Source organism: Lampris incognitus, chromosome 17, assembly GCF_029633865.1.
Source record: "Lampris incognitus isolate fLamInc1 chromosome 17, fLamInc1.hap2, whole genome shotgun sequence".
Classification (NCBI taxonomy): domain Eukaryota; kingdom Metazoa; phylum Chordata; class Actinopteri; order Lampriformes; family Lampridae; genus Lampris; species Lampris incognitus.
In genome coordinates this window covers 28666871-28683070 of record NC_079227.1, presented here as the reverse complement: position 1 = coordinate 28683070, position 16200 = coordinate 28666871, and the positions used below count along the sequence as shown (strand labels likewise).

At 44.6% G+C, this 16200-nt stretch overlaps 1 protein-coding gene across 1 annotated transcript in view; it reads right to left on the bottom strand.

Moving 5' to 3' along the window:
* The window catches only part of dnah9 (dynein, axonemal, heavy chain 9), a 131905-nt gene that overhangs the window by 25590 nt on the left and 90115 nt on the right, over window positions 1–16200 (bottom strand). Inside the window, 3 exon segments of the mRNA XM_056296748.1 lie at window positions 713–940; window positions 8391–8518; window positions 13830–13978. Of these exon segments, the coding sequence (XP_056152723.1) occupies window positions 713–940; window positions 8391–8518; window positions 13830–13978 (505 nt within the window).

The following is a 16200-nucleotide window of genomic DNA, read 5'->3' as shown; positions in this document are numbered from 1 at the left end:
CGCAAGAATGCTGCGATTATCAGATAGAAATCGGCAAGCTAAGGATTGTGGAAACGAACCCGGAGGAAGCTGAGCACTCAGGTAATGGTGCGGAGGAAAGATGCATTGGCAACACAGCACAAAGATAATGCAAAGGCTTAGATAGAGACAACCAGCTGATAAGATAAAAAAAAAAGCTTGGGGAGGCTACCTGGGTGCAGGGATCCATTCTAACTACAGACGTTATATAAACTCGTCCCTAAGCTTGACATTGTGTACCTATTTTCCAATAACACATACAAAAAAAACTCAAACCCAATAAATAGATTGTTGTGATATTTGTCCTCTGATAACCCCGCCATTTCCTGCCCCCCACAGAATCCAACAACCCACACTTTCACATGCGCGCCTGTCTCCTCCATGGGTCAGAGGCAATTCTAGGGTCAGTGAAAGGCAACTCTCCCCATCTGCTACATGCTTCAGAGCTACAAATTGGCAACTTGATGAGCAATCTACAGGGAAAATTGGCATGCAAAGCCTCGACTGCCAGTTGTGGCAAGCAAGAAAATGAGTCCAGTGGAAGAAAACTGCAGCATACATCAAAGGGAAAGCTCTGTTTTCTCCAAATGTTTGACTCGTGGTGTAAAGGTCTGCTGGCATTTATGTACGTGCCACATGGTGTAAGTGTGGGCATAAGCGCGACTCAGTGACAGAGAAAATCTGCTCGCATTACCTGGTTGAAGTTGTCCAAGGCCTTGTGCAGGTTGGCGTGCATGCCGGTGGGTGGCTCGTTGGTGATCTTGATTGAGTTTTCCAGGATGCCTTGCGGGATGATGTGTCCCTCCGGGGTGGAGGAGGGCTCGGCGCTGATGAATACCCTGAAGTTGTGGTGGCTGCCTTCCCCATGCTGCTCCAGATGTTTCTCCAGGGAGCCCAGCCACTGAGCCACCAGATGGATATTCTACATAGAGTACACAAAGCAGAATAGAGTATTTTAAAGGGAAACTGACATGCCCTTTCTGAACACATGTTTTAACATTGGGAGTTTGAATCATAACCGAAAATAGGCATGGTTTTATGAATTCAAAACTATTGGCTACTGTCTTCCTAGATCCATGTCAAACGTGACCGCGATTAATATCACAATTCGTTGAGTATTTTGACTTCATAACTCAAAATCTGTTACAAACAACAATAACACACAGGTACGTGGATATATAGTTTTTATTTTAGGGTTTTAAACATGAGGGTGACATTTGACATGGATCCAGTGATCCACAGCTCTCATACGTAGTACGGACACCCTATATACAAATTGACTACTGTCTACATATCTACAGTCAGTCACAGATCTCTCGAATGGCCGGCGCTGTTTTGGCCACTGAATTTCTCTGTGGTCACATTCCAACTCGGAACACAGCCTATCAGTAGGAATTTTCAGATTTTGATGTCAGTATCACTTTAAAGAATCCAGATCGATTAGAACCGGGTGAGGAAAGATGACTAGTCGAGTCAAGTCAATTTTATTTGTATAGCCCAATAACAAAAATTAAAAATTTGCTTCAGGGGGCTTTACAGCAACACAACATCCTGTCCTTAGACCCTTGCATCGGATGAGGAACAACTCCCTAAAAAAACCCTTTAACAGGGAGAAAAAATAGGAAGAAACCTTGGGGAGAGCAACAGAGGAGGGATCTCTCTCCCAAGATGGACAACGTGCAATGGATGTTGTGTATACACCGTTTATATAATACAACATTGAAAGAGGATAACAGACTTACAGGTAGTCCCCAGGTTACGAACGCCCGACTTACGAACGCCTGTACTTACGAACTGACCTCTGTAAAGACTATTATTTTTTAAAAACCGAGTTACACACAATGGCTCGTACTAATGAACGGATGGGCTACTTTGCACGACGCTCAAAACACTGTGTTTTAGGCGGTTCGTCAGCCCGAGGAAGAACAACACCACGCCGTCGTCGCCATTTTAAGTGGGATCGCGTAAACATTGTGTGTATTGTGTTTTCACTTAAATTTTTTGTGTCTTTACCCTCATAATCACGGCTTCAAAGCGTAAATCTGATGCATGGGTATGTGTCCTGGTGGCTGCACTAGCACCTCCTCTGGTCGGTCGGGGGGCTTGTTTTGGGGGGAGGGGGAACTGCGGGGAATAGCGTGATCCTCCCATGCGCTACGTCCCCCTGGTGAAACTCCTCACTGGCAGGTGAAAAGAAGCGGCTGGCGACTCCACATGTATCAGAGGAGGCATGTGGTAGTCTGCAGCCCTCCCCAGATCGGCAGAGGGGGGTGGAGCAGCGCCCGGGACGGCTCGGAAGAGTGGGGCAATTGGTCAGGTACCACTGGGGAGAAAAACGGCGGAAAAAAATCCCCAAAAACAAAACAAAAAACATTTGTGTAATTGACGCTGGATGTGAACTGTAACGCAAGGCTCAACGTTTTCGGTTTTTATTTTTCAAAGCCATCGAGCATGCAGAATTTCGCCACAAGAGGACACTGTTGCATAACCTCACACGAACAGGAACAACTCTTGGATCCATGGAAACATAAAATCCGGATGAAAATCAGTTTAAACTGATCTGCTCCTTTTAAAAAATCTGGGTATTTTTCGGGGAAAATCGGTAAAAACTGAAAACTGAGCCTTGACTGTACGTAACTGTTCCGACTTACATACAAATTCGGTTTACGAAAAGACTCAAAAACGGAACTCGTTCGTAATCCGGGGACTTCCTGTATAATGGAATTATAAAATATATGAAGAATATGATGAGGAGGATGCCAGGCAGTGTCCAGATGCCACTGGAACAGCCCAGGACCCAAGCCACATGACCACCGTCACCATGTAGACAAAAAATAAAATAAAATATGTTGTCGTTAGGCAAGGGATGTGTTGTTGGGCAGATTTAACAATCTAAGGTTCGAAAATTAAACCTAAGAAGGTCAAAGCAACATTTTTCACTGTTGAGCATCTGCGGGAAGAAGCCCAGGTTTAATGCCTTAAAATTTATAGTCTAATAAGTCAACTGATATGGGAATTGCCTATATAAATTGTGTTAGCAATGAAAAACTAGCAAAAAGGAGCAATTAAAATGTTGCTTATCCCTCTCACCTCACCGTGACTTTGATGTGGCACCAAATTAAACGCTACATAGCGCTGGAAACCCTTTTCCGGCTTTCTGACATTGTGAGTGAGCGACCCTTCTCCGGCTCTGCTTCGGACTAACTATACGATGCATATTCATCTCTCAGCAAAGCCCAGCCGGCAGCGCTGACTTGTCCTATCACACAAGCGTGAACGAGCTCAATTTTCCATCTCAACTGTCCTGACACTTACAGGATATCCTGTGAATGATAAGGAGTCAGCCAAGCCCCCCCATCACGCCATGCAGAACTGCCCATTCCCTAAATCTAATTACGGCACTAATAACTCCAGTCATTAATTCATAAGCCTCTTTACTTTCTTATTTCCTTTTACTCTCCATATTTAATCTTCTCCATGATAGCTGAAGTTTTGACCTTCTCTCCAAACGGTGAGCTGTGGCAGTCAAAAAAATAAAAAAATAAAAAAATAAACGTCAGTTTGCAGTGGCAGAGATGACAAAAAAAAGAAAAAGAAAGAGAAAAAACCAGAAAAAAGTTTTGCCATTTGAGAGTTGTGCGAACGAAGACCGGGAGCAGCTTGCTAGTTAGTTACAAGTCAAGGCCTTGGGTGCATATTGAATGGTATACAAATTAAAAGTGCTTTTTCATCCGCCCAGGGTGCAAGCCTTCCTCGTGGCATGTAAATAGTATAGAAATAAGAGGAGAAAACAGACGAAGGGAGCGACTGCCTCAGAACTTGTCATGTAATGAGAGCGTTCCCCTCGCTGGCAGGGAGAGAAGAAGAAGAAGAAGAAGAGAGAGAGCGAGCGAGCGAGAGAGAGAGCAAGAGAGAGAGAGGGGGGTAGGCATAAAGAAAGACCCACGGATTGAAAGACAAACAAACAAGATGGGGGAGCAGCTACAATAGCTATTTTATCACTTTTTAATTAACTTTCAGGTGCAACATTTTTGTTCCGTCAAACCCCGTCCTGATAAGGGCCTTCCAGCCCCTGTGATGACTACGCTGATACTACATCAAAGAGTCACCTATTTACATAATAATATAAAAGTTGAATCTAAAATCCATTAGAAGACACCACTGGCAAGGTCTTTGATGCATTGCTATCAAACACAACCTGAGGGAAGGCACAATGGCACAGCCAACTGTCTGTCACACATGCACGTGCACATGCAAAGCCCTAAAACCACTATCACATGCACATGCACGCACACACATGCACGCACACACACACACACACACACACACAAATAAACACTATAGCACGCTTTCTTTCTCTGTCTTTCACACTTTGCCATGCACACGTCCACACAAGTATGCATGAACACACACACACAAACACACACACACGCACACACGCACGCACGCACGCACGCACACACACACACACACACACACACACACACACACACACACACACACACACACACACACACACACACATAAATGCATCCATCTTGGACTGGTCCTGAGGACTGTGTTGTACAGCTGGGCTCCACCATTGAGATGGTGGGCCTGCAGTGTGCTTCAGGCACACAGAAAGTCCACATTTCCACAGGAGTAATGAGAATAAACAGAACCACGAGATAGTGCTACACAATTATATCTAAACCAAAAGACCATTTAAGAGGATTCTAATGTAAAAATACGTCTTATTCTAGAAATATGTCACGGTGTCTAATCAACATTCTATTAAAATTCTCCTGTTTTGCCCATTAGTCTCAGTTTATTAGGCTACACATTCATGGATGTGGATACCCTCAGTGTTGACTCATTTGATCTTGAGTCTCTATTTTCCGTTTTCTCCGTCACAGACTAACAACACTTTGTTCTGCAGCAACACAAACAAATCATGTCCGACTTTCAATGTGGGACCACAGACAGACAGACAGACAGACAGACACGCATGAGTCAGTAAACTTTCAAAGGACTGCTAAAGTCATCTTGTTCCTCCTTACAAACTGTTTCTTATTTTTTGGAATTTTCCCGTTTTCTCCCCAATTGTATCTGGCCAATTACCCCTCTCTTTCGAGCCTACCCGGTTGCTGCTCCACCCCCTCTGCCAACCCGGGGAGGGCTGCAGACTACCACATGCCTCCTCCCATACATGTGGAGCCGCCAGCCGCTTCTTTTCACCTGACAGTGGGGAGTTTCGCCAGGGGGACGTGGCACGTGGGAGGGTCACGCTATTCCCCCCAGTTCCCCCTCCCCCCTGAACAGGCGCCCCGAACGACCAGAGGAGGCGCTAGTGCAGCAACCAGGACACACACCCACATCTGGCTTCCCACCAGCAGACACGGCAACTTGTGTCTGTAGAGACACCCAACCAAGCTGGAGGTAACTTGGGGATTCGAACCGGCAACCCCTGTGTTGGTAGGCAATGGAATAGACTGCCACACCACTTGGACGCCCCCCTCCTTAGAAAGTTAAGTGAGGAAAAGGAAGCGGGGAAGAGCATGTTTTAATTTCTCCCACATCGCTTTGCCTGGTTTGTCTCCCATCTGCTCTGTCTCTCTTCAGTTGGCTACAAATTGGGTGACTTTAGGGGAGGGGGGAAGAGTTGGGGGGGGGGGGTTCAGGATGGTTTTGGCCTGTCCGTTCTCAGATCCTGGCTGATGTACGATAGTCAGCTCCAGTCTCTCCCCACTCCATCTCTGGTTCCCTTTTCCCCTCCTTCCCTCTATCCACCCACCCCAACCTCTCACTCTCTACCCCAGCAGGCTCCTTTCAGGTTTCTGCATTTCTGTCTCTCGCAGCCATCAGAGAAGCTGGGGGCTCCTGTTCTGCAGTATAATTACCCTCTGATGGGGGGGGGGGGCGCAGTGGTCCTCAGATGGTGGACAGAGAGGCGGGCAGAATGGGAAAGGCAGAATGGGAGGATTAGTGGGAGATTGAGGAGACACAGTGCAAAGGAGAAGAACGACACTGGAGAGGCAGGGTGGCGGTGGGGGATGAGGACGGACGATCGCTGGGGAAAAGAATAGATGGAGGGAAAAGCCAGCTAACGATAAGGAGTGCGTGAAAGATATCATCAGCAAGGAGAGGAGGATGAAAAGACTATAAACAAAAACAGGGGAATGTGAAAATTGTGAAAACATCTCCGCTTCATTTTGCCCTGTACCATGGGGATGGGGGGGGGGATGAGTGGGCGGGGTAGGGGGGCGGGAGGGATAGCTCTCAGCGGGCAGATGAACAGACAGCCGATGATAAAGAGCGAGAGAGGCTGGTTGCCGTGGGGACGGGGCCTTTTTAAACCGATCGATCGGGGATTCTTATGCAAAGGTAATTAAACAACTGCATTTCTGTGCTATCGGGGTGTCCGTGGCGCAGAGAGGAGCACCCTGATCCGTGTGGGGGTTTTGGGGTTTGTTTTTTTCCCCTCTCTAACATCTTTCCAGCTGTGCGTGAATTAACAGGAAGGGGTGTCCCTCGGTGCTCCGCTCTGTCGTTCCTATCCGTCGATACGTCCCATTAGAATTCCACAAAAGCGTTGGCTTGAAAATGCGAGCGCCGGCCTTGCCCTCCAGATAAGGACAGCAGAAGCCGCGGCTCGTAGATATCGTTCTGTATAATGCCAGGCCCCTTTTCAGCCAGGCCGTTCCCGCAGAGGATTCAATTTACTGTTCCGTGAACATGAACCGGCCAGTCGAATGTGAAGTGGGGAAACAACGTCGTATCAAACACCGCTCATTCACATCGCACACGCGGACGAGATGAAGGAAATGCCACCTAACGTGCACTCGTAGGCGAGCGCGGTTTAATGTGTGCACGTGCTTATGTGCGCAGCGTCTCTGCATTTGTTCACGTGTGCATGCTTGTATATAGTCTCTGTGGATGGGGGTGGGGAAAATTCATTCATTTTTTTTACGCACCCAAACATTAATGTGTACATTTTGATTTAAATGCCTGATTAGTAATCAGAGTGAGTCCCAGTTTTATAAATATTTATAAGTTCAAGGAATCTGACATGGATGGAGTGTGACAGAGTGCAAAACAACGACTGGGATTTTTCGACGGACGGTTTTACAGTGTTGGGTGACAGACTGTAAAAAAAGAAAGTAAACCAGGAAGCAATTTCAAAAATGCATCTATTCCTATGTGTGTGGATACGCCCGCGTCTGTATGTGTATGCATGTGTGTTTGTGTAATTGAGTTAGAGAGAGAGAGAGAGAGAGAGAGAGAGAGAGAGAGAGAGAGAGAGAGAGAGAGAGAGAGAGAGAGAGAGAGAGAGAGAGAGAGAGAGAGAGAGAGAGAGAGAGAGAGAGAGAGAGCGAGGGCACATTCTTGTCAGTATGCATATTTTTGTGAATGCATGCATCGTGACATTTGGAGAAGATGTAGCATAATGCTGTCATACACCATTAAATGCTATGGCCGAGGAGGCGCATACTGAGGACTGAATAAGATCGTGATGTCTACCCTTTTTCCTCTAGCCTGGTCATCCTCGCACATAAAAATCTAAGCGCTTACGTGACCTGCTGTGCTTAAGAAAATGAATAAAAATGAACTCCGCATAAATGTGAACATCTTTGCATTTAGAGGAATTCACACGCGCATCACATGACACTGTATGATCTGCTGAGACACCGACAGGTAGATGGGAAGCGGGCTCAGGGTGGATGTAACATACGGCACAGTATCGATGCATGCCCTTAAGACGGTTTTCCACCAAGGTGCAGTGACCTTTTGGAGAAAAGTTCAGAACTATCCACAAGGGGAACTACATAGCTGTCGAAAGCGTGCTTTCCCAAGGCACTGACTGCAAGGATCGTGAAGATTTTGTAAATTACGAGTATGTGACACAAATCTGATAGACGCTTCAAATTCGTTTGGAACGTCATCCTCGGCATAAACGCTTGCACCGAATAAAGGCTTGCACCTCCTGGTCGGTTGGTTCGTCCACTTTGCCCGTCGGGTTTTCCACAGCTAAATGCTGGTGTTGACTGCCAACCGCTTGTTCGCTTGCTGGCAAGCTACCCCTTTTTAAACATGGCAGTTGTTTGTTCCCAGCCATACTTGCATCATTCTAATGCTTGCTTTTGGCCAGTCAGCGTTACTCAGTGCACAAACTCCTCCCCACTCGTTCCCGGACCATAGAAAAGTACCTATTCTGGGGTACGTACTAATGAGCTTCCTGAATCCACAGTTCCAGGATCTAAAATGGGCCCTGCTTCCTGTTGCGGGAAACCACATGAAAATTATGAGTCACTGCACAAGTTCTCAGTTTGGGAAAAGGTTCCTGCGGGGGAAATGAGCCTTTTCGGCGCCTGTGGGTGTATGTGCATTTCTACCTGTAATATCACCCAGTGGCCCTCCTTAGCGGCGATGTCCAGAGCTTGTTCAGCTACAACCTCCTGACCCTGGCCCAAGGAAACGTTGTGGAGGTTGTGGTTGTCAAAAGTGTAGCCAAGTTTCTTTCCTGAAAGGAACCAGGGAAATAAAAGAATCAATTTAACTATAACTCTGTGAAACACTGCGTAAGTCGAATGAAAATTGAATAGTGAAAATCGTAAAGAAACATATGCATACATATGTCATTTCTGATACTTCCCATTGGTGGTATTTTATACAGTAGCTAACCATGAATATTGAAATCATGAACACTTATAGACCATTTGTAATAATATTGTCGAGGAAGATTTTCCTGGAAGAATGATATGACGCATGTTGTTTTATGTCTTTAGCATTGCAGCCAAGCGCAGAACAAAAGGCTGCTAGAGCAAAGTCGGGTTGATCAAGCAGATATGGCAGAACATACTTCTAAAAGAGCTTTATCACTAGATACTTTAACATCACTTGCTGAAACCCAAGTTCAACCTGTTTTAGTTTGTTTTCCCTGGTTGTGGCTAATGTGTAATGATACTGATTTCAAATACACAAATCTCTGAGACTTGAGGTGCTCAAACATCACTACATCAAATGAGACATTAGCTGCCCGGAAGAGCATGCAAATAAAATGACAATCAATTGAGGCATATTGCCATGGTAAATCCTAAACTTCACAGTTTGTCCCCCCCCCCCTTTCTCTCCCCCGTTGTATCCAGCCAATTACCCCACTATTCTAAACCGTTCTGTTCACTGCTTCACCCCCTCTGCCAATCCGGGGAGGGCTGCAGACTACCCCATACCTCCTCTGATACATGTGGAGTTGCCAGCTGCTTCTTTTCACCTGACAGTCAGGAGTTTTGCCAGGGGGACATAGCGCGTGGGAGGATCACGCTATTTCCCCCAGTTCCCCCGCACCCCAACCAACCAGAGGAGGCATTAGTGCAGCGACCAGGATACATACCCACATCCGGCTTCCCACCCGCAGACACGGCCAATTGTGTCTGGAGGGACGCTCGACCAAGCCAGAGGTAACACAGGGATTCGAACCAGCAGTCCCCATGTTGGTAGGCAACGGAATAGACCGCTATGCTACCCAGACACCCCAAAAACTTCACAGTTCTAATGAAAAATAACTCTTTCAGCTACAGCTGCTCCTGCAGATCCTGTCTCACCAAATTTATATCCATACAATGAGTCACTGATAGTCTCTGTTATTACAGCTTTTGAGACCACCTCTCTTCTAAACCAACTACTTGCCTACCTGACCCTTTACCAGCAAAACTTTCAAAGGCCTCTGGCCTTTCCTCGGCCCTACAATGCTAGACATTGTTAATTTATCCCCTACTGCTGGCATTGTTCTCAACAATTTTAAGACAGCTTTGGTCTAGCCTCTACTTAAGAAACCGCACCTCCATCCAGGGTCTCTTAATAACTATCGACCAGTCTCTAATCGTCCATTCTTTTCTAAATTACTAAAGATAATTGTGTATCAACAACTTTAGGCCCATATAGAAGAAAACTATCTCTATGAACCTGTTCAATTGGCTTTCAGGGCCTCTACTGAAACTGCTCTGACCAGAATAGTTTATGATCTTCCAGCTATGGACTCTGATTCCACCTCTGTGCTACTACTAGTGGACCTCAGTGCAGCCTTTGACACCACTGATCAATGTATACTATTTAGACAAAATAAATTGTAATTTTGCTGTCTCTGGTCTAACTCTCGCTTGGCATTTGGCATAAGTCCTATTTATTTGGAATAACACAGTGTGTATGCTATAGTAATGTTATATCGAAATTCTCTGACGTTAAATATGGCGTACCTAAGGGCTTGGTTGTTGACCCTCCACTTTTCTCTCTTTATATTTCGAATCTTGGACAAATTATAAGTAGGCATGGAATAAATGACCATTGCTATGTGGATAATACTCAGCTGTATGTGCCTATAGGTGCTGATGATCATACTCCAATGACTAATTTAGAGGCCTGCATGGCTGCTGTGAAAAATTGGATGTCACTAAATTTCCTGCTTTTAAATTCAGATAAAACGGATATGCTTGTTGTTGGCCCTGTTAGACAGACACCAATTTGATCAAGTAACTCTAGCACTTGACAATTTTATGATATCACAAAGTGCGGCAGCCAAAAATCTTGGCGTCACGTTTGATCCCAAGCCTTTCCTTTGATAATCATGTTAAAGAAATCACCAAGACTGCCTTTTTTCACTTACATAACATAGCTAATATTTGGTCTTTCCTGTCCATGGCTAACAGAGTTTGTAATACATGCATTTGTTTCATCCAGACTTGATTACTGTAATGTTGTTTTCAGGAATGCCACATGCTAGTATTAAAAGCCTTTATATGGTTCAAAATATTGCAGCTAGAATCCTAACTAAAACTACAAAATTTTACCATATTGCACCAATTCTTGCTTCCCTTCACTGGCTTCCTTTCCATGTTAGAACAGACTTCAAGGTGCTTCTGTTGACTTATAAATTCTTAAATGGGCTTGCCGCATCATACCTGTCTGATCTCCTTAAACCTTATATTCCATCTCGAGCTCTCTGCTCTCAAAATACAGGGCTCCTGTGTGTACCGAAAGCTAAAAAGAACTCAGCTGGTGTCAGGGCCATTTCCTATCAGGTTCCGTTCTTGTCAAATAACCTGCCTGCTGCCGTCAGACAATCAGAGTCTGTTGAGTCCTTTAAATCCAAATGTGAAATTCATCTTTTTGCCTTAACCTACAATTAACTGCCTTTAAATTGAGTACTTCCCAACCTGTACTCCATGGTGGGTCAGTTTCTGTCTCATTGAATTTACCAAGCACTGTTATGCTGACAAGATTATAGAGTATAGGTTATTGACTATTTCAACTGTACTCTTTTATCTCACGTCTTTTCTGTCTCTCTGAATGATGTGCTCTCCTGTCTCTTCTCCCATGTATGTGAATGGTGTGATGCGAGTCTTCCCCGTGTTCACACGTAGTCTGTCCTTCTCCCAGGTCTCCATGGTGATGGTGGTCACCACCTGGATGCTGCTTGGCATCCTCCTCATCACATTCTTTGTCTTATAAATCCATATAATTTTGTTATCCTGTTTAAATGTTGTATCCTTCTCTCTCGCCAATGTCTGATTAATGTTTTTTTTTCTTCTTGTCTCTTCTCTGTGTATGCGAATGGTGTGATTGATGTAAGTCTCCCCTGTGTGCATGTGTAGTCTGTCCTCCTGCCAGGTCCTGATGGTGGTCATGTGGCTCAGGTCCTAGGCTGTTCCGGTGGCATCTGGACACTGCTTGGCATCCTGCTCATCATATTCTTCAAGCTGTTTTTTTCATCTCGTCATATTCTTCATTTATCTTATAATTCCATTATAATTCTGTTATCCTCTTCAATGTTGTATTCTGTACATTGTGTTTTATTCTGTACACACAACATCCACTGCATGTCTGCCCATCTTGGGAGAAAGATCCCTCTTCTCTTGCTCTCTTTGAGGTTTCTTCCAATTTTTTTCTCCCTGTTAAAGGGTTTCTTTTAGGGAGTTTTTTTCCTCATCCGATGCGAGGGTCTAAAGACGTTGTATTGCTGTAAAGCCCCTGAGGCAAATTTGTATTTGTGCTATTGGGCTATACAAACAAAATTGACTTGACTTGACTCCAGGTTCATAGTGAAATTGCCCCCATTACTTATCATTACCCTGCTCCTTTACCAAATCATCTCTGATTGGTTTGTTTCTGCTTCATGTAAGTGGCTTTACTCACACACATAGAGAAGGTGAGGATAATCGATGTGGACACGCCTTGCCAGCAGAGTCTTTTGGATTCTGCGTCATGAGAGGACGGAGAATTTCACACCAACACTTAGGACCTCGTCTATACGGCACAGCTCTGGGGCCAATTCATTACAATTTGCCTCTCTAATACTTTAAACGGTAGATTGTATATTTTATCATGAAGTTGAAATTAAATCTATGATTTGAGCATGAGTGATCCCCTGACAGAAACAAAAAATCGAGATTGTCAAAACATTGAAACATATACATTAAATTAAGCATCACAAATTCATATGAGCAAATTACTGAATAACCACAAAAATAAAAATAAAAATGGAGAGATGGGCACTTTAAAACGTGTTTGGGCTCAAGTGCGGCAGAAACAGTGAAATTATTTCAAAATCTGTTTTTGCCATTTTAACCTTTATTTGACAGGACAGCAGAGACAGACATAAAAAAGAAGGTAAAGACAGTAAGGGAAGACATACAGAAAAGGCCCCACCAGTGGCTGCTGCGTCCACCTACATGGTATGGGACGTCCCTAAAACACTGAGATCATTTCAAAACGATTCCTCTTTGCTCTAGAAAACCGAAGTCCTCCCTACAACCTGAATATTTCATAAAGCCAACAACAAACACCAACGGAGTGAAATATTTGGCAGTGGGTGCAGAGGAGTCCAGCTGTGATGCTACCTCGTTCCAGATCAGCACAGAAGCTTTGGATTTCAGCATAATTTTGCTCAAAAAATCCAACTAGCGATACGCATTATTCATACAGAAATGTAAAGTAACTCTGAAACCGATGACATTTACTTTCTGCTCTACGTAATACACCATTGGTGGCATTTCATATATGGGTGACCTTTAGTATAATCCCTTCGATGTATCTCAGCACCCAGAGCCTGTTGTGCACTCCCAATGACAGCTGATATCATAGGAGATCACTGCATGGCAGATGTGTTGATGATGTGTTGGGACTGCTGTTGTTTTGACTAGTGATCCATGCAAGAAGAATCAGACTGGCGGCCGTGCATGCGGGTAAACCTGTGTTTAACTACAGCGGGGGAAAAAATCAAAACAAGCTGCAAAAATTCAGACTGGAACACATTTTTTTGGGGGGGGGATTTTACCCCCCTTTTTCTCCCCAATTGGACTTGGCCAATTACCCCACTCTTCAGACTCGTCCCGGTTGCTGCTCCACCCCCTCTGCCGGTCCGGGGAGGGCTGCAGACTACCACATGCCTCCTCTGATACCTGTGGAGTCGCCAGCCGCTTCTTTTCACCTGACAGTGAGGAGTTTCACCAAGGGGACTTAGCGTGTAGGAGGATCACGCTATTCCCCCCAGTTCCCCCTCCACCCTGAACGGGCACCCCGAGCGACCAGAGGAGGTGCTAGTGCAGCGACGAGGACACATACCCACATCTGGCTTCCCACCAACTGACACGGCCAATTGTGTCTGTAGAGACGCCCGATCAAACCGGAGGTAACATGGGGATTCGAACCGGTGATCCCCGTGTTGGTAGACAACGGGATAGACCACTACCCTACCCGGACACCCCTTGGAACCCATTTGAGGTAAGATTTTTTTTCTGGCCTGTTCCTATTAAAGATACAAGATGTGACAGTATTACCATGTTTTTCCACATCCTTCAAAGGGTCAACGCCAGGAGACAGGATGAAGAACATGGGAGTAGCCGGGCTAGACTCTTCAAAGGAGACGGCAAAGTCCAGCGATCTGCCAATCACGTATTTGCTCCCCAGTTTCTCCTCCACAAAGTCTCTGCGGGCGACAAGATGACTCAACTTTCCTCAATACTTTTTTTTCTTTTTTTCATTTTTGACCAACAAGCTGGACTCCTTCGGGCTTTTATTCAAAATATCTTGGATGGTAAACTATTTGAGATGGACTCGCCATAAAAAGAAATGTCAACTCAAGCCACGATGGTGTGCATGTGGCTCTTTTTCAAGCTCTCTGGGTTAACTTTTAAAAATAAAGATTTTTTTATCTGTGAATTGCATTTTGTTGGGTCAAAATGAAGGGGGAAAAGTGAGTTGATCCAATTTGCATGTTATTTTTCATGTACTAGTATGCATATTCACTGGTAAAGATACAAACAATAACAAAAAGGCCAGTGAACATTTAATTTTCAAGGGCAAGTCCTGGTAGACAGTAAGCAATATTCAAATATTAATAAATATAAATCAAATCTTCATAGTAAAGTTAATACACATTTTAAAATGCAATTGTAAGCGTGTAATGTTAAGGTCATGATTAAATTTTAACTTCATTTTCATGCAACCGCCCTGAGAAATCTTTATTAATTTTGATCATGTTAATGCGGAATTACATTTCATGTTTAAGACTTACCCCCACTACACGGCTAACAAAATCCCAATATCAACTCAAATGTAGAAGACAGAAACTGTGCCCCCTTTTGCAAATTAGAGTATCTCAGCACTTTCCTTAACTTACTGAAGATGCAATGCCAAGTGCTGTTGCATTAGCAGTTTCATAGAAATAGGAGTGTGACCAGAACGAAAGCATCTCCAGGCCGTCTAGCAGGACCTTGCCCAGGACAAAAAGTCAATTTCAGGACTTCCTTTTTTTGGGGGTGGGGGGGATCCCCCCCTTTTTCTCCTCAGTTGTATCCAGCCAATTACCCCACTCTTTCGAGCAGTCCTGGTTGCTGCTCCACCCTCTCTACTGAGACAGGGAGAGCTGCAGACTACCACATGCCTCCTCCGATACAAGTGGAGTGGCCAGTCGCTTCTTTCACCTGACAGTTAGGAGTTCCACCAGGGGGACGTAGCACGTGGGAGAGTCACGCTATTCCCCCCCAGTTCCCCCTCCCCCCTGAGCAGGCGCCCTGACTGACCAGAGGAGGCGCTAGAACAGCGACCAGGACATATACCCATATCTGGCTTCCCACCCACAGACACAGCCAACTGTGTCTGTAGGGACACCTGACCAAGTCGGAGGTAACACACGGATTCAAACCGGCGACCCCCTTGTTGGTAGGCAACGGAATAGACCGCTACGCTACCTGGACGCCATTATTTCAGGACACCCTTATCAAATGATTATTGTAGCAAAAAATTGGGTAGCTTCTACAATAAAGTTTACGCTCAGAATACAATAAATAAAATACAATAAATAAACACAAAATTTGATGTAACAAAGCAAATTTGATGTTACAAATGTACATTCAGTTCAATTCTGTTCAGTTCTTGCCTCTTCAAGACACTGTGAGCAGAAAGTTGGTGGGGTGTATGTGGGTGGTGATGACCCAGCAGTGGCTTGCGTGTTTTCCTCTTTCAGCATCACACAGGGGATGTTGATATTGCTATGATTGGATGTTGATATTGCTATGATTGAGTGTATTTATATGCAAGCCAACACCTCGATCATAAACCAGGTAAGGCGTTACCCCAACAGGGTATTGTTTTAGCAATACAAATATGGTGAAAAGCCCTTTGTAGTTGACTAGAGACATGACACGACAATCAACCAGTTGAGTCATTTGGGTGTCCCATCATTAACAGCATTATTATCAATTATGTTCGCAGTATGCCATGTCAGTGCCATGGCTGTGTGATGCAATCTTGTTTTGTTGAAATTATTACTAGAACAAACAGTTATATCATGCTAGGGTAATACAAAAATATGCAATTAAAGGTTTACTACCTGTTTAAAAACGACTTTGGGAGACCCCCTATTAACTTTACACCATTTACAAAAAAAAAGAGTCTCTCCCCATTGTTGCATTTTAGAACACTGATGTCTTATTAATGCGGCTCCTCCATTCCCTTCTTTTCCATTCTTCATTTGTGCAAAATGGGGCATGATACGACCTCATGAATAAAAGCTGATTTAGAAGAAAATTGTTATGTGTACTCGCTCAAGGACTGTTAATGCTATGATCAGACACTGCTAACAGGAAGTGTTTGAAGACCACGCGCATCATAAACCGATTATTCAAAGAAGCAATGTGTACCTGTGTT